Raw genomic sequence first — 19022 nt, 5'->3', positions numbered from 1 at the left:
AAAAAAAGACTCTTTCAGGAAACTTTTAGATCTGGCAGACCATTCAGGAAACTTCCCAGATACAAAAATCAACATAAAAACCAGTACCTTTTTTACATAACAATAATGAATTTCCTGAGAAAGAAATTAAGGAAAATATCTCATCCATATTAGTGTTTAAAAAGAGATGTAGGAATAAACCTTAACAAAGTAGGTAACTTGAGATATCAAAGAAAGGAGCTGAGAAAGATAATGGGTGATAGAAAGACCTGCCATCCTCCTGAATTGACAGAATTAATACTGTGAAAATGACTGTATTAAAAAAGTACTACAAATTCAACATAATCCCCATTAAAATTCTACTGACATTCTCATAGAACTAGAAAAAAACCCCTAAAATTCATATGGAAGCACAAAGGATCCTAAAGTAATCTTAGGCAGAAAGAACACTGCTGAGGTGTCACAACACATGACCTCCAACTACACTACAGAGGCATAGTGAAAAACAGCATGGTGCTGGCACTAATACAGACTTGCTTACCAATGGAGCAAAATGGGAGAATCATAAATAAACCCACACAGAAATTCACACAAGTGTCAAAAACATACCCTGAAAATAAGACTTCTGATTCAACAAATGTTGCTGGTAAAACTGGATATTCACCTGAAGAAGATGAAATTAGATCCATATGTCTACACAAAATCGATTCAAAGGGATCAAAGAATTCCATTTAGAACCCGAAACACTGAAACTGCTACAAACAGCATTGGGAAAACACTTCAATACAGAGTACAGTCAAGAACTTTCTTAACAGAATGACAAAAGCACATGAAATAGCATTAAAAATTGACAAATGGGATCACATAAAATTACAGCTTCTGCATTGCAAAGGAAACCATCAGCAGAGTAAGGAGACAGTATACATAATGGGAGAAAATCTTTGCCAGCTACACATCAGACTGGGGGTTTAAAAACTGTAAGAATTAAATACTGAATAAATAAATGAACCAATGAACTGAATAGACAGTTGTTATAATATTTTGAGAGAGGGTCTGCCTGTAGCCCCAGTTGAGCTGGAACTCACTAAAACCAGGTTGGCCTCCCTCTCACAGAGATCTGCCTGCCTCTGCCCCCTGAGTGCTAGGATTAAAGGCATGTGCCACCACACCCAGCTTAATCTTAAAAAGTGTTCAATATCGCCAGGCATGGTGGCACACACCTTTGATCCCAGCATTTGGGAGGCAGAGGCAGGCGGATCTTTGTGAGTTCGAGGCCAGCCTGGTCTACATAGTGAGTTCCAGGACAGCTGGGGCTACAAGGAGACCATGTCTCAAAAAAGACCTTAAAAAAAAAAGTGTTTAATATCATTAGCCATAAGAGAAATGCAAATCAAAACTACTTTGAGATTGCATCTTACCCCAGTCAGAATGGCTCTCATCAAGAACAAATTACACTAAACAGGACAAGGAAGTAAGGAAAGAGGAACCCTCATTTACCACAGGTAGGAGTATAAACGGGTACAACCACTATGGAAACCAGTGTGGAGGTTTCTTACAACACTAAAAATAAGACCATTATATGACCCAGTTATACCATTCCTGGTCACATACTTAAAGGACTGTATATCCTACCACAGAGTTACTTGCACATACATGTTTATTACTATTCACAACAGCCAGGAAATACAATCAGCCTGGATGCCCATCAACAGATGAATGGATGATCAAAATGTGGTATATATACACAAAGACGTGTCATTGAGCCATAACAAAAAAACATAATCATGAAAGAAAACAATGTGGATCCTAGCTTTTAATCTTTATATAATGTGTATTTATGTGGGAATATAGGTAGAGCTCATGAAACAAAAAAAGATCCCAGGAAAGAGGAAAAGAGGCAGAAAGAGGGGAGAAAGAGGCTTTAGGATGATAGGGTCAAGAGGGTTCTAGAACACACATAACATGAAAGGGGAAAGAGGAAAACTGGGGGGCAGAAGGATATGAGTGGGTAAGGTATGCAGGGATATGGTAGAGAGGTATGGCAGGGAGGGATCAAACAAACTAAAAATGGATGAAAGTGTCATAAGAAACACTACTTTGTATGCTGTACTAGTTACTTTTCTTTTGCTGTGAAAGAAACACTGACCAAAGCAACTTATAAAAGGAAGAGTTATTTGAGCTTACAGTTCCAAGGGAATTACAGTCTGTCGTGGTGGGGAGGCATGGTGGCAAAGGTGACTGGAGCAGGAGCAGCAGAAGCTAACCTCTTACATCTTCAAGCAGGCACAGGAAATGAGAAGACTAGAGATCTGGCAAGGCTTAAGAGCTCTCTAAGCCCACCCCCAGTGTCATGCTTCCTCCAGCATAGCCACACCTTGTAAGACCTCCCAAAATAGCTCCACCAAGTGGGGACAAAGTGTCCAAATACTTGGAGCCTATGGGGGACATTCTCATTTAAACCATCACATATGCTAATTAAAAAATCATTCACCATGATCAATTTGCCTTCACTACAGAGACACAAGGATGATTGAACATACAAATCAGTAAATGTAATATGTCACAAAAATGAGCTCAAGGGTAGGGATCAGTAATAATCATCTCAATAGATACAGAAAAGATTTTTTTTGGATGAAATATAATGTCTTTCCATGATAAACGTTCTGAAAAGACTAGAAATAGAAGGAATGCACTGCAGCAAAATAAAGGCTATATATGACAAACAAGTAAGCCCACATTATACTAAGTGTAGAAAAACTGAAAGCATTTCCACTAAAATAAACATACAAGGGTGTCCACTTGCTCCATTCTTATTCAAGGTAAGGCTTGGACTCTGAGTTAGAGCAATAAGACAAGAGAGGGAAATAGATGGCTCAGCAGTTAAGAACACTGGATGTTCTTGCAGAAGACCCAGATTCAAATCCCAGCACCCACATGGCAGCTAACAACTTTAACTCCAGTTCCAGGGGATCTGACAGATTCTTCTGTCCTCCGCGGGCATTGCACGACATGGGTGCACTTACCTACATGCAGGCAATACACCACATACACATAAAATAAAATAAAACTAATAAATAAAATATTTTTTAAAATAGTAAATGAAGTCATCAAAGTATCTTTATTTGAAAATGATATGATTCTATACATAAGGGACCCTTAAAGACTCCACCAGAAAACTCTTTTAAACTTAACTTGGCTTTTTTTGGTAAATTTTTTAATGGAATTTTTGTGTATTTCATATAGAACATCTTAACCATCTTTATACCCCCTTCCCTGTTGGCACCCTCCAACAACTCCCCCACCTCCACCAACTGGAATTTATACATTCTATCATTTGTGTTAAGGCCTATCATGTCAAGTTATCAGGCATCCCTCATTGCAGGTTCATCCACTGGGGTCTAGTCAGCCTATCTAGAATCCCTCCCTTTAAGAAGACCAGCTCCTCCTCATTCAGCAGTAGTCAACTACCAATAATTCCTTGACTAAGATTGGGGCCTGCTGCCCATTTCAAAGTTCTGTGCTGGATTTTTGTCTGCTTGAGATTGCAATGGTCTTGTGCATGCTGACACCATTGCTGTAGGTTCATGAGCAAGGTCACAGGAACCTGTAGGACTTTATTTAAAGCCAAGCGCCAGGATACAAAATCAATATACAAAAATCAGTAGCATTCCTGTATTCCAACAGAAAACATGATGAAAAAAATCAGGAAAACAATTCATTCAAAACATTGGAATAAGCCTAACCAAGGAAGTAAAATAATTCAACAATGAAAAATTGAAACACTGAAGAAAGAAATCAATGGAGAGAGTGCTCATGGTCATAGAATGGAAGAATTAATATTGTGAAAATAGCCGTACTAACAAAAGCTATTTACAGCTTCAAAGCAATCCCATCATAGCTCCAACATCATTCTTCACAGTGCTAAAAAATGACCCTGGACATCCAGAGCATCTAGGGAAAAGAACAATGCTGGAGTTGGCAACATATCGGACTTCAGGCTGTACTGCCACAGTAACAAAAACAGCACGATACTGGCATGAAAACAGATGCAGAGATCAATGGAATAGAGGATCTATATATAAACTCATATAGCTACAACTGCCTGATCTTTGACAAAAACATCAAAATGTACATTGGAGAAAAGACAGCATCTTCAACAAATGATGCTGGAGAAACTGTATATCCACATGTATAATAATGAAATTAATTCCCTATGTCTCACCCTCTATGAAAGTCAACTCCAAGTGACCTTAATATAAAACCCAAATCTCTAAAATTGATGAGGAAAAGGGGAAAACATTTTAATTGTTAGCATAGACAAGCACTTTCTGAATAGGACGCTAGTCACTCAGGAACCTCAGGAACTAGCACTGACAATGAACAAAAAGGGACTTCATAAAATTAAAAAGCTTTTGTACATCAAAGGAAACTATCTAAAAAGACAATCTACAGAATGGGAGCTCTTAACTGGCTATACATTTGGCAGATGACTAATATTTAGAATATAAAAAGAACTCAAGATGAAGAAGAGCCAATAAAGATACAAGAAAAGTTTAACCTCAATAGCAGATAAATGGAAACAAAAACACTGAGATTCTATCTCATCTTGGTTAGAATGACAATCATCATAAGGCAAATAACAAATGCAGGTGAGGATGCAGATAAAAGCAAATACTTAAAAACTGCCAAAGGGAGTGTAAATTACCTCTGCCACTAGTACCTGCCACTATGAAATTAGTATGCCGTTCCTCAAAAAACTAAAGATATACCTACCATACGACCCAGCTATACCACTTCTGGGTATTTACCCCCAAAGGCTCCAAGTCAATTTATCAGATCGGTTAACATGGCACATCAAAGTTTACTGCAGTACTATTCATAACAGTTGTGTATATATACTGTACTGTATATAATGGAATTTTTCCAGTCATAAAGATGAATGAAAATGTAGTATTTACAACTGTATGTAATCATACTAAGTGAATTAAGTCAGTCTCAGAAAAACAAAAATTCCATGTTTTCTCTCATTTGTAAGTCACAGATTTAGATAAAGCATGTATGTACAAATGACATTAAAGTAGAAGCAATGTTGTCTAGGGGGAAAAGGGACAAATGAGAGGAGAGGGTAGTGGGGTTTTCGGAGTTGCATAAGAATGGTCTTCCGTAACCCAGCATAATAATAAATAAAAGAGTTACTCAGAGCACGTTACATGTCATTACACTCTACTCCCAGTGCATTCCACCTAGCTGCAATCAAGCATATGAATCTCACACGTGAACCTGCTTTGCTCAAAAATCCATTACTGATTTGATCATTTCCTGGGTTTTGTTTCATCATAATTTGATCATTTTAGAGCAGCAGTTGAAAAAACACACTTAAACTTTCCTTCCTGCACTATCAGGAAGTTAATCTAAAGTGAGGGTTAATAAATTGACAGAAATGAACTATTTACTATTTGAATGATGGGCCAGTATCTAATTTCAATTAATTTATTTTTTAACATAAGTATTATGAAAAACTAAAGCTTATGACATACCTTGGGTCAAGAAGACTCCTCAAAAATTTGAAAAGCAAAACCTGGTTCTGAATAGGGAAATAAAAAATATAATTAAATATTAGATTTCCTAAATTATGTAATGGTAAATGTTAAGGTTCAGATAGCCCCGCCCCCTCACCAACAGGGCCTCAAGGACGTTGTAAGCCCCTGAGAAAAGGGAAAAGGAGTTAATAAGCACCCTGGTCTTTGAAGTCAAGAGAAGCAGACTTTTCTCCACTGTTTGGCCAACAGAGCAGGCTTCCCCTTTGATCTCTTTAACAGTCCCGCTCTCCCACTTTCCCTGCCTAACTTTTAAAAAATATATATCTTCCCACCTTCTGCACCCCTCAGAAGCCTCCCCCTATAAAAGACCCCAGCTCACCACCCAGGGTAGACATTTTCCCTACCCCGAAGGGAATCTGTCCCACATGTTCCTTTGCTAATAAACTCTGTTGCACTGGACTGGTGCTTTCTCCCAATCAACCGGATTCATCCATTGGCTACTTCATCTATCAGATGTTCCTACCTCTGAAAATAGCATCCTATATCCAGAGAGTAAAGAACTACTCTAGACAGCCTCTTTAAAGTGCACATATTTCTGTTTCCATGAAGCCTCTATGTAGACCTATGGCATGCTGAGGAAGAACCTGGCAATCCTGCACAAAACAGCTCTAATCACCATCATATTCACTTTTGATGTTGTTTTGGGGGTGGCAGGTACAACAGGGTCTCACTGTTTAACCCTGCCTAGCCTGGAACTCACAATGTAGACTTGTCTGGCCTTGAACTCAGATCTGCCTGCCTCTGCCTCCAGAGTACTAGGATTAAAGGTGTACACCACTATGCCCAGCTCCATATTCACATTTGAGTGCAGGAACATACCCTATTATCTATGGGAGGGTGCCAGTGGGGATGGGGGTATAAAGATGATTAAGGTTGATTGAGATGTTCTGTATGAAATACACAAAAATTCAATAAAAACAAATTAAAAAATTTTAGGACAAATGCTGAAACAAATTCCTAACCAAACTGTCCCTAGCATGAGGACCTCAAGTGGCCAGTGTTTGGAGCTGTTCTGCTGACAGTGAGCTTGGGCTATATGGACAGTCTCAAGCTGCCTGACCTGTCCTCCTCCTATTGGCAAGGGCCTGCTGTGAGGCAGTTAATAGGGGGTACTGGTGGCTTAAATGAACAACTACCACTGAAACCCACTCATCATCTCTTCACTAGAATCAAAAACAACTTCAAAGCATTAGGTATCAATACGCAAGAAAGCCTGGGTTCTGTTTCTGACACTCATTAGGTATACGATTATGTGAGTCACTTAGCTTCTTAGCGTTCAGTTTCTTTATGTGGAAAAGAAAAAAACCCACCACCACTACCACCATCCCAGCTGTAACATCCCTGCCTTTGTCATAGGGTAGTAGTGAAGATTAAATTGAGATAACTCCTTATAAAAACATATAGTTTCTAAGTTCTTAGGAATCCTAAGTAAAAATTATTATTGTTTAGTTTTTCTACTTTATCTTTTTATGCATTAAAATGTCTATAAAAAGCAGAAGGTAGCTAAAGTAAAAATAATAGTATCATTCAGAATACAGTTTTTAAATATATTTATGACTAAAGATGTAGTTCAGACGTAGAGTCCTTGCCTAGCATGCAAAGGTCCAGGCTTTGATTTGGAAGAGGGGGAAGGCATGTGTCTCTCACACTCACACACAAAACATGCACACATAAACATTTATCTGAATGTATATATGTATGTATGTACAGAAATATATGTTAGTCCTTAAAAAGACAGACCCATGTATATTCATTAGTCATTATCACTCTGATAAATCTGTTCATCACTCTTTGATTTCCTGTTCTCCCTGTTGCTTAGTTTTATTTTACACAATTTTCCTCCTGGTTATAACTTAACATTCCAAGAATTTTGACAACTATTATTCAGAGGCAAACTGTTTGCCATCAAAGGTAAAGGTACTTTATAAGATCTGTATGGGTTTCCTGTACAATCAATAAAGCTTGACAATAAGATAAAATTCTTTAAAAGAACTGTATAGGACTCAATAATTAGACCACAATTAAATAGTCACCTTTTCCTTATCCATTACACTGGTGTGTGTGCGTGTGTGTGTGTGCGTGTGCGTGTGTGTGTGTGTGTGTGTGTGTGTTTGTGTGTGTGTGTGTAATATTTCCTTCACCAGGCCTGTCTCTTAATATCGTTATAGACTACAGGGGAAAAAATACTGCAATTGTTAATCTTACACCTTTAAAAGATAATACCAACAGATCGGAACAGGCAAGATTTATCAGAGCTGATTTTTAAGGAGAGAAGCCCTGGAGGGTTATGACTGGTGTAAGTGAAGTAGCTTCGAGCCCCAGGCCCCAGCCTGGATATGAACCCTTCCATGTTCTTTAGCATTATTCCAGCCAAACTATTCTGCAACTGCCCTTTGCCTTAACTGTCTTCTTCCTTGGAGGGCAAGATCACATTTAGGTTTTCCTCTTATTTCCATTTCTGTTTTCATATATTATCCTCAGTACTTAATGTTTTTGGCCACATGGCATAAATACTTACTGAATGAATGGGCGAATGCTTGAGTTAGTGAACCGAATGTTGAATAACCTGGGAACCATTTTAATATTTTCCCATCATGTTGAACTACTTTCCAAGTCCACAATGCATCAGGGACCTGTCTCCTCTACTGACACTGACTTTCTTCCGGTCATCATCTCCTTTGCTGAGACCTTTTGCCTTCCAAGTGGTTTCTGCTCCATTTGTACTTGGTCAGTCTACTCTGGACACTGCTAGCCAGAATTAGCATTCTATAAAGTGGATCTAATGATGTCATCCTTTGATTAAAACATTCTGGTAATTCTCTAATATACAGAAATATAAATTTCTTAGTATTATATATATTTCCAAGCCCGTCTCTATTTTCTAGGGTCTGTAATTTTACCTCACCACTTCTAAAATACTGCTTCTTGTTTTCTCTAAAGCCACTACCACATCACATCTACTACTTCATGTTTCATATAGATCTGACCATTCTCCAAAAACATTATGTGTAGCATAATGTCTGTAAGTCTTTACATACTCAGAGTCTTTTATCAAGAAAGCCTTCCTCACCTCTGTTTGGAAAACCGACACCTGTCATACCAGACCTAATTCAGTCAGCTCTAGGAATTCTTATCTTATTTTGTCACAGTCCATCACTCTTTTCTCTTGTTCCCACAGTCTTTTTAACTCATCTCAAGTATAGCTCTCATAGCATTATACTCTAGTTACATAAATATGTCCTCAGAACTAAGTGTGTATGACAGTACAGAGTTTGGCCACAACAAGGGTTTGAATGAATGAATTCCACAGCTTTGTCTCACATGCCTCCCAACTTACTTGCTTTTTTCGTTTCTTGCAGTTATTTCCTACAACTATTACAAAGACTCTGGGTTGTACTTCATGTCTCCGACATTGTCCTATTGGCCACCTCTTATCTTGTGGCCATAATGGAAGCAAGTCACCTCAACACTAGCACTGTTGTGTTAAGCAATAAGACAGTATGCAATACTAGGACTTAGGATTTCTAACAGAACTTCTCAGTATTCAACATGCATGTAGCTATGTGCTAGAGAAGACAGTCCATGAAAAAATTCTAAAATGTTACCACTGGCACAAATTGAGGGGACAAAATTTGGAAAGCAACATGAACCATCAATAGAATAGAGTTGGGGGTGCTTTTAAGAAAGTAAAATGGGAGGATTTTCTCTAGATTATGATTTCTAGAACAAGTGTAGGTTAGAGCTTCAAATATGTTTCTTTGATATTAATATTTGCTATACAAAAATTAACTCCCTCATTTCAACACTTGGACACTACCATACAACTACTAGCAACTATCAATTTAAGAACTTACTACAGTTAAAAGTTCTTAGGTAAAGATGCCTTTTTCCCCAGTGTATGCTTATACTTACCTGAAGTTTTTTAATGACTATTTCAATCTGTCCAGAAAAGTGGGTAGCAATGAGCTCTGCAGCTTTACAGGGCTTCAGGGACACAAGTTCCTACAGTTAAACGAAAAGACAAAGACATTTTTAATAGTACATTTAAATAGGCTATTGACAGATATGGGGCTCAATACTGTCATAAGCTTCCACAGTGAATTTCAAGAGACTTTGATGTTGGGCCTGAACTGAAGGGGCACACTGCCAGTTAGCCAAATCAGAACTGCCCCAATTCAGAATTGGGTTTTTTAAAAAGCACTTTAGAAATTTTAGAAAGTGAAAGCTTCATAAAATTATGGGTTTGGGCTGTGATATGTACAAGATGAAAAGAAGGAATAAAAGCTCCCCAAATTCCCTGTCAGTAAATTTGTACTTGGGCTTAAAAAAATGAGAAAAGAATATAGTTATAATTTCTTTAGCTAAAAATTCCAAAGCTAAACTCCAAGACTAAAACCTTAACCACTGTTTACATTGTAAATAAGATCTGTCCATCATGTCTAAGATTTCCTTATATCCTCTTTTAAACATTTCTTTGATACTTCTGGCCATGCTCTTCTAACCAAAACTCCTTCCTTGGATTCTCTTGCCTACTGTTCTGCCTGTACTGGTTAGTTTTTATTGTCAACTTGACACAAACTGAATCTCAATTGAAAATTTCCTCCATCAGGTTGGCCCATGTCTTTGGGGCCTTTTCTTGATTGTTAACTGATGTGGGAGGACCCAGCCCACTGTGGGCAATGCCATGCATAGGCAGGTTGGCCTGGACTGTATAAGAAAAGTAGCTGAAAGTGAATCTGGAAGCAAGCCAGTAAGCAGCATTCATTCCTTCAGGGTCTGATTTAGCTCCTGCCTCCAGGCTCTTGCTTTGGCCTCCCTTCAGTAATGAACTAACCTGTAAGATGAAATAAACCCTCTCCTCCCCAGGTTGCTTTTTTTCATGGTGTTTATCATAGTTTCAAAAGAAAGCAAACTAAAACACTGCCTTTCCAGTTTACCTTCCCTTGTGGGAACACTGACAACACAGAGCCATGAAACAACTAATCTCAACAATCAAATGTAGAATAACACAGTACAGTAAGTAGTAAAAGTTAGACAAGTTATTTTGACTCCAATATTCAAAATATCCATAATAGTCATTGTGTTAGGCTGCTTTTGTAGATCAATAGCTGATATTGACCTAGACAAAATAGATTAATTCCTTAAAGGTAAAATGTAATAAAGTTACTTGAAAAGGAAAACAGCATGAATTATTTTTTTAAATTATTACTGAATTTCAGATAAGTAATGAGTTTTATTATAGCAATTTCCTGCATGAGTCATTGTTCTTTGTTCCAATTCACCCCCCTCTCCTACTGTCCTCTGTGCCTGTTACGTTCCTCTGCCTAGTTCCCTTCCTCCCTCCCATGAAGACTCTCCCTTTCTATTTTCATTTCACATGTATTAAATTACCTTCTCTTTCCCCCTTTAAGATCTATCCCTTCCTCCCCCAAGGTATCCTCCCTAGTTTCATAACCCACTACACACACACACACACACACACACACACACACACACACACACGCGCGCGCGCGCAGAATTTTAAATCTATGTTCTACACGTGACAGAAAACGTGGTATTTGTCTTTCTCAGTCAACTTTATTTCACTTAATTATGATTTCCAGTTGCATCCATTTTCCTACAAATGTCATTATTTCATCTTTTTTTTACCATATTTTCTTAATCCACTCATCTTCTGATGGCCATTTGGCTGGTTCAATTTCTTAGCTATTATGAATAGAGCAGCAATGAACATGGATATGCAAGTATCTCTATGGTAAGAAATAGTCCTTTGGGTATACGCCCACAGTGGTATACGATTCAGTAGGTCAAATGGTGGCTCTATTTTCACTTTTTGAGAAACTGCCATTCTGATTCTCACAATGGTTGTCTAGGTTTACATTCTCAGAAACAGTGTATGAGGGTTGCTGTTTCCCAACATCATCACCAACATTGCTGTCTTCTGTTTTCTTGATGACAGCCACTCTGAATGAGGTAAGATGGGGTCTCAAATCATTTTTATTCGCATTTCCTTGATAGCTATAGATGTTGCACAATTTTAAAAATATTTATTGGTCATTTGTATTTCTTCCTTTGACAATTATCTATTCATTTCATTAGCCCATTTATTGAGTAGATAATGAGGTGTTTTGGCATTTAATTTTTATAGTTCTTTATGTATTTTTGATATTAATCTCCAGTCTGATGTGTAGTTAGCAATGATTTCTTTCACAATAGGTTGTCCCTTCACTTTGGTGACAGTTCTGAAATTAATTTCAACTATTAAAGAAGCTAGCAAGCTGGGGATGTGGCTCATGTGGCTCCCCAGCACCCACATAAAGGCCAAGTCCTTCAGCATACTTCTATAACCCCAGCACTGGAGTTGGAGACAGAGACAAACAGTTGACTTGCCTTTAATGCAAAAGACCCAATGGTTCAATCCCTAGGAACATACATAAAGAACTAGGCCTGGTGGTATTTCCCTGTACTTTGAGGAAGGTGGACTATCCAAATCAGAGTTCAAGGCCAGTCTGTAAAACACAGTGATATCTCTAAAAAAAACCAAACAAGCAAAAAACAAATAAAACCCCACATATTATGTAGGGCAAGGAAGGAGCAGATCTCAAAAGAAAGTCTTCAACCAAACTTCCTTCTGCAACTAACTTCAATAATCCACATCTCCCCAAAACAAGCAAATGAACCAGAAAAACAACCCAAATTCCTGTCCATCCACTTAGAGCACTGAGGCCCGGAGAACCATAGAATAATGTGAACACCCCACAGGAGCTGAGCTCAACCAAAACTCAGAGAAGCAAGCATATTCAAGCTAAGACATGGAGTGAGTGCAGGCAGCTCAAGCCCTGGTAAGATGAAAATATCCAAATACAAAAGTAAACATGAATATCTACAGGGCCACATCAGAACCCTGGACACTGAAATCCATGCAAATGGGAAAATGGGACCACCCAGAATATTCACAACACAGGATTTGGCTGGCTGTGAAGTATTTAGAAGTGACAAGCCCATGCTGAGGGCTGACCTAAGAGAGGGCTGACCACTGCTGATGCCAGCAGGGCAGAAATTCAATCCCATAAGCAACCTGTTGAAGCTCTAGAGACTCTGCATACTTGCCAATCTGGTCAAGCAGGTCTGAAATGGAGACTTTGGTGGTGAGAAATTTAGATCCATTAAGATTCAAGAAGGAAAGGATGTTGCCTAATGCCATAACAAGGAAGAAATGCTGACTGGTGACATAATATTTTTATTGTGTTTTCATTTTACATTGTTTTGAAAATATCTTCACTTTTACATAATTTTATTTTAGGTTTTACATTGTTTGATTGGATTTTATACTTATTCTGTTTCAGCATCTACTCTATTGTGTTCTCTTTGCTGTTTGTATTGCTTACTCTTTTTAAAAAAGATTTTATTTATTTTAATTTTATATGTATGAGAGTTTTGTCTGCATGTATATATATGCACCATGTGCAACCAGTGCCCAGGGAGGCCAGAAGAGGGCATCGGATTCCCTGGAACTAGAGTTGTAGACAGTTGCTAGCTGCCATGTGGGTGCTGGGACCTGAACTCTAGTTCTCTATGAGAGCAGCCAGTGATTTTAGCTGATGGCTATCTCTCCAGCTCCTAATTAAGAAATCTTTAAAGTTCCAATAATCTAAACAATACCCCCCCAAACACACTGGTCATAAACCATACTCCTGCTGACAGGCCTTATCAGAGCATTGTTAGCCCCTGTTTTGAAACTATGCCATCTCCCCCTGAACATACCACCCCTAGCCATAAAGTGATTCCTGTTCTGTAAACAGGTCCTTTTGCCCTTATCAGGCCCCAGGTTCTTTAGAAACACCAACCTTCATAACTCTATCCTCACATACTCAAACTTTCCTGCCCCTTGAATTGAAGGTTGCTGCTTCAATTCCTGCAGGTCAGCTCCCACACTAATAATTATGGTCAATCTGGATTACTAAGATTAGTTGCTTCCTTTTCCACTCCTATCTATGCCTCTTTCCACTCCTCTTCCTGATACCCCCTTCTGTTTATTTTTTCCTCCTCTATTTCTTATATTAATTCCTAGTCTTAGCTTATTTTCTTTGCATTCCTACCTTAGTAACTAATAGCTTATTATACACCACACTACCTTTGAACCTTATTCCCCTAAAGTTTTTGGAATTGAGGGGGTAATTGCTTTTAACTATTACTGTACTTTCATAGCACGTCTACCAATCAATTGTGATTGCTTCTGCAGTTAAGACTCTACTCCCAATGTGGTACTAGAGATCATGCTTGGTGCCCTGAGCATGCATCCTGAGAGGTTAACTACTGAACTAAACCCCCAGTTCAGATGCAAGGAATGACATTTCAATCCTATGACAATCTAGTCTCACTAGAATATTGTAAAAACTTCAACTACAAGAATATGAGTGATTTTCAAAAAATCTGAATGATGACATAATTACAAATATGCAAATCTCTCAATGCAGATGAACAAAAAATGTCATACAATCTCTCTGAAAATTATTGATTCCACAGTAATGGAGCCTACTGAGAGAAAATCAGATGAAATACCAAAGAATTCAAAAGAATGATCATAAGAATGTCCAATGAAATCAAAGAGGACACAGATTCCTGAATGAATTCAAAGAGAACAGATATATACACAGCCAAATGAAATAAGGAAGCCAATACAGGATATGAATGAGGAATTCATAGTGATAAGAAATACTGAAGAAAAAAAACCTAAGCAAAGTTACAGAAATGAAAAGCTCAATAAATCAAAATTTAAAACCCAGTGGAGGGCTGGAGAGATGGCTCAGTAGTTAAAAGCACTGACTGCTCTTGCTGAGAACTTAGGTTCGATTCCCAGCACCCACATGGCAGCTATGAACCATCCTTAACTCCAGTTCCAGGGGAATCCAAAGGACCACATTTTAAAATCATGGGTATAAAAGAACAAGAAACAAACTAAGGGCATAGAAAAATACATTTGGGGCTAGATAGATGGCTCAGTCGAGTGTTTGCCACATAAGGACGAGAACCTGAGTTTGGATCCCTAACACTCACATAAAGCCAAGCACAGCAGCACCCTGTATAACCTCACAACAGGGCACAGGGTGGAGTACAGAGACAGACAATTTCTTGGAGCTCACTGGCCATCGAGTCTAGCCAGTTGTTGAGCTCTATGTTCAGTAAGAGACCCTGTCTCAAAAAAATTAAGGTAGCAAGTGACTGAAGAAAACACCCAAAGTTGACCTCTGGCCTCCATACACGCATATGTGCACACATGCACACACATGAAAACATAAATACACAAACAACACACACATGCATACATGCACATAAAGAAAGAAAATATATTCAATAAACTCATAGCAGAAAATTTCTCAAATCTAGGGGCAAAGATAGTCATCCAGATATAGGAAGCATTTAGAACACCAAACAATTAAGACCAGAAAAGGACTTCATCACATCATAATAGAAGCATACCCAACAAAAACAAGTTACTTAAATTCATGGGGGTATAAAGATGATTAAGACTGTTTGAGATATTCTGTATAAAATACACAAAAATTCAATAAAAAAAATTTTTAAAAATTGCACTGCTGGTGCTGGAGAGATGGCTCAGTGGTTAAGAGCACCCACATGGTGGCTAACAGTTCATAACTCCAGTTCCAGGGGACCTGGCACCCTCTTCTTGGTACACTCATATCCATGCAGGCAAAACATATATACGCATAAAAGAAAAATAATAATACTTATTTTTATTTTTTAAATATTTAAAATATTTAAATAAATATTTATTTTAAAAATTTATTTTTATTTTATGTGTATGAGTGTATTGCCTGCATGGAGGTTTGTACAGGTCCAAAGAGGACACTGGATTCCCTGGCACTGGAATTTTATGGATGATTGTTAGCTGCCATGTGGGTGCTAGGAATCAAACCTGAGTCCTCTGCAAGAGCAGCCCTTGCTCTTAACCACTGAGTCATTTCTTCAGCCCCAGTAAATAATTAAAAATAAGTGAAGGGGCTGGAGAGATGGCTCAACTGTTAAGAATACTGACTACTCTTGTAGAGGACCCAGGTTTGATTCCCAGCACCCACATGGCAGCTATGAACCATCCTTAACTCCAGTTCCAGGGGAATCCAAAGCCCTCGTCTGACCTCCACGGCACTGCACGACACGGGTGCACTCACATACATGCAGGCAATACGCTTGTATACATAAAATAAAAATAATAAATAAAATATTAAAAAAATAAAAATAAATGAATAAAATTGCACTGCTGATAGGAGTGCAAAATGGTATAGTCACCATAGAAATCAGTGTGGCAAGTCCTCAGAAAAACTAGAAATAGACCTACCCCATGATCCGGCCATATTACTCTTGGATAAATACCCTAAGGACTCTACACCACTTTAGAGATTCCTGCTTATCCATGTTCATTGCTGCTGTATTCACAACAGCAAGAAAATGGAAACAACATAGATGTCCATCAACTGAATAATGGATAATGAAAGTATGGTACATTTACATAATGGAATATTCATCTGATAAGAAAACCAAAACTATAAAATTCACAGGTAAATGGATGGAACTGGAAACAATCACCCTGAGTGAGATGACCCCACCCCAGAAAGACAAATGTCACATGTTCTCTCTCATAAGTGGATGCCGGCCTTGAATCTCTAGAACGCCATAGAGAGCAGCAAGCTAGGAAGGGGCCATGGGGGTTAAGGAGTTTTATGGGAGGTGAAGTAAAATGCACTGATATAAAAAGGGAAAGGAGAATAATGGAATAAGAAGGGTTAAATGGGGTGGGAAATGAGAGGGCAGGGTAGAAGAGGGAGTGTGGGCTGGGATAGGTAACACCGAAGGCTTTTTGAAAAAGTTATAGGGAATCCTACCACTATAGAAGCTTCTTAAAGTATAAACATACACAACATAAAAAGAGTTTAAATGTAGTTACACTGTAACGGGGGTTCAATGGTCTTACTACATACCACAGGTTAGCAAATTAAAAGCCCAATTCCAAGAATGGACTCCCTCTTTTGGAACTGTTGACCAGTGAGGTCCCATAGACTCTGAAACAATACTGGTCATTGCCATTGCCCTTGGTTACCCACCAAAACTTGACAGTAAAACCTTATTGCTAAAGACACTACATTCATGAATCATAGAACAAATATGGAGAAATGAAGTTGTTACTGACCTTAATACTTCATCTCTACTGGAACAGAAAAGTAACCATCAAGCTTACCCATCTGTCAACCCTGCAGGCTACAATAGCAACTGGCCTAGTGAGATATTCACATTTGTGCAATAGTGGCGCAAAGGTTATGGGAGTAACTGAACACTTTCTGAGTGGATTTAAGGCCCACTTTACAAGATGGAGCTTATACCTGGCATTGTTATCAAAGCCAAGAACCTGTAGAGAACACATCACAGGTTATAGGACAGAACTTACTCCGCTAAATGGAAATAGCATTAACCCAATTCCTAATGACTTATTGTTGTACCCATAGTTTACTGCATCTCTCAACTCTCAACAGAGAAGCTTCCTGTAGCAGATGGTGATCAATACAGAGATCCACAACTGGTCAATGTGCAGAGAATAAGAGATTGCAGAATGCTAAGCTCATGGAATACAGAACAGGGGTAAAGAAGAGGATAATAATCAATCTTCCAGTTCACACTAATGAAAAGCTCCCTCATGCAGCAGAGGGCCAGGAACACAAAAGGTCACAAATGGCCAATGCATAGAGATCAAGAGTCTGCTAAATGCTGGTCCTTGGACAGGACTCCTATATTAAACTTCACTCACCCAAGGCTCAGAGACCATTGTGGAAGGCAGGCGGAAAGACTGTAAGAGCTAGGGAGGAGATGCATGACCATATGGAAACAGAGTCCTACAAGCTCCTGGGAACCTGCTCATATGACTCTATGGCAATGGTGTCAGCATACAGAAGTCTCACGCAAACTCAGGGGGACAAAAACCCAGCATAAGACTGGGAAAATGAACAGCAGATCCCAAACTTATCTGAAGAAATACTGGCAACTGATTACTGCTAGGTGAAGAAGAGCTGATCTTCCTAAAACAAGGGACTCTAGATAGGCTGACTAGACCTCAGTAGACAGACTTGCACTGGGGAACATCTGGGGACACTGACTTGACACAGTGGGCCTTAACAGGGATGACAGAGTATATAGGCTCCAGCTGGGGGACTATGGGAGGGTGCTGGTGGGGATTGGGGTACAAAGATTATTAAAATTGTTTGAGATGTTCTGTATGAAACACAAAATTCAATAAAAAACAAACAAACAAAAAATCTAACTGAAAGAAAAAGATCCAAATTAATAAGATTAAAAAATGAAAAGGAGTCATTATAACATATATCAAAGGAATACCAAAGATCATTAGGGGATGTTTTGAAAACCTATACCCCAGTAAACTGGAAAACCTAGAAGAAATGGATAAATACACATAGGACCTACCAAAATTGAAGATATAAATAAGTGAAACAGATGCATAACAAACAATGAGATTGAAGCAATAACAAGACTCCCAACCATAAAATGCACAGGCCCATATAGATTCACCACTGGATTGTACCAGATTTTAAAGAAAAATTAACATCAATGTTGTTTAAGCTATTCCATAAAGAAAAAGAGAAGGACTACTACCACATTCATTTAAGAATCAGTACCACCCAAATATTAAAATCAGATAAAGACACAATAAAAATATTAGTACAGGCCAATATACCAAATGAAGACAGATGCAAAAATTCTCAATAAAATATTGGCAAACTGAATTCAACAACACATCAAAAGAGCATTCAAGTTGGCTTCATTCCAGGGATGCAAGTATGGTCTGCCATCTGCCAATCAATGAATGCAGTACACTGCAAGAACAGACTCAAAGACAGAAACCTCAAGCTCTTATAAATAGATACAGAAAAGGCTTTATCAAAATGCAACAATATCTATTCATGATAAAAATCTTGAAGAACAAAAGGAACATATCCCTTAACATAATAAAGGTTTGCTGTATCCGCCATTAAACTACATAGAGAAAATATTAAAAGCATTTCCATTAAAATTATGAATGAGACAAAAGTCAAATTGCTCCCATTTGCCAACAATACATATATCAGAATATAGGAGAAGGGCCCAGCAATCTGTGCTTGTAAAGCCCCTTAAGTATTGCTGGTGGATGATAACTGACAGTCTCTGCTCTAGGCCATACATCGTTAACTGGGGTCTACAGATTTAAAAATGGCTTCTAAGTGTCCATGGATCTCTGAAGCTGTAAGTAAATTTATGTTTCTTTTTTATTTGTTTGTTTGTTTTGGTCTTTTTGTTGATTTTTGACCCTGTAGCCCCAGCTGACCTGGAACTCGCTATGTAGACCAGGCTGGCCTCGAACTCACAGAGATCTGCCTGCCT

General features: G+C 38.4%; 1 protein-coding gene across 6 annotated transcripts in view; it reads right to left on the bottom strand.

Moving 5' to 3' along the window:
• Positions 1-19022, bottom strand: part of Vps8 (VPS8 subunit of CORVET complex) — a 359227-nt gene that overhangs the window by 181706 nt on the left and 158499 nt on the right. For all 6 annotated transcript variants that reach the window (XM_008831321.3, XM_008831320.3, XM_029562651.1 and 3 more), the window contains 2 exons: positions 9492-9581; positions 5517-5563 (listed from right to left, as the gene is read on the bottom strand). In XM_008831321.3, coding sequence (XP_008829543.1) covers positions 5517-5563; positions 9492-9581 — 137 coding nt within the window. The remainder of the gene's footprint in view (positions 1-5516; positions 5564-9491; positions 9582-19022) is intronic.

Source organism: Nannospalax galili, unplaced genomic scaffold (assembly GCF_000622305.1).
Source record: "Nannospalax galili isolate Female #2095 unplaced genomic scaffold, S.galili_v1.0 scaffold315, whole genome shotgun sequence".
NCBI lineage: Eukaryota > Metazoa > Chordata > Mammalia > Rodentia > Spalacidae > Nannospalax > Nannospalax galili.
This window is presented reverse-complemented; position numbering and strand designations above follow the sequence as displayed.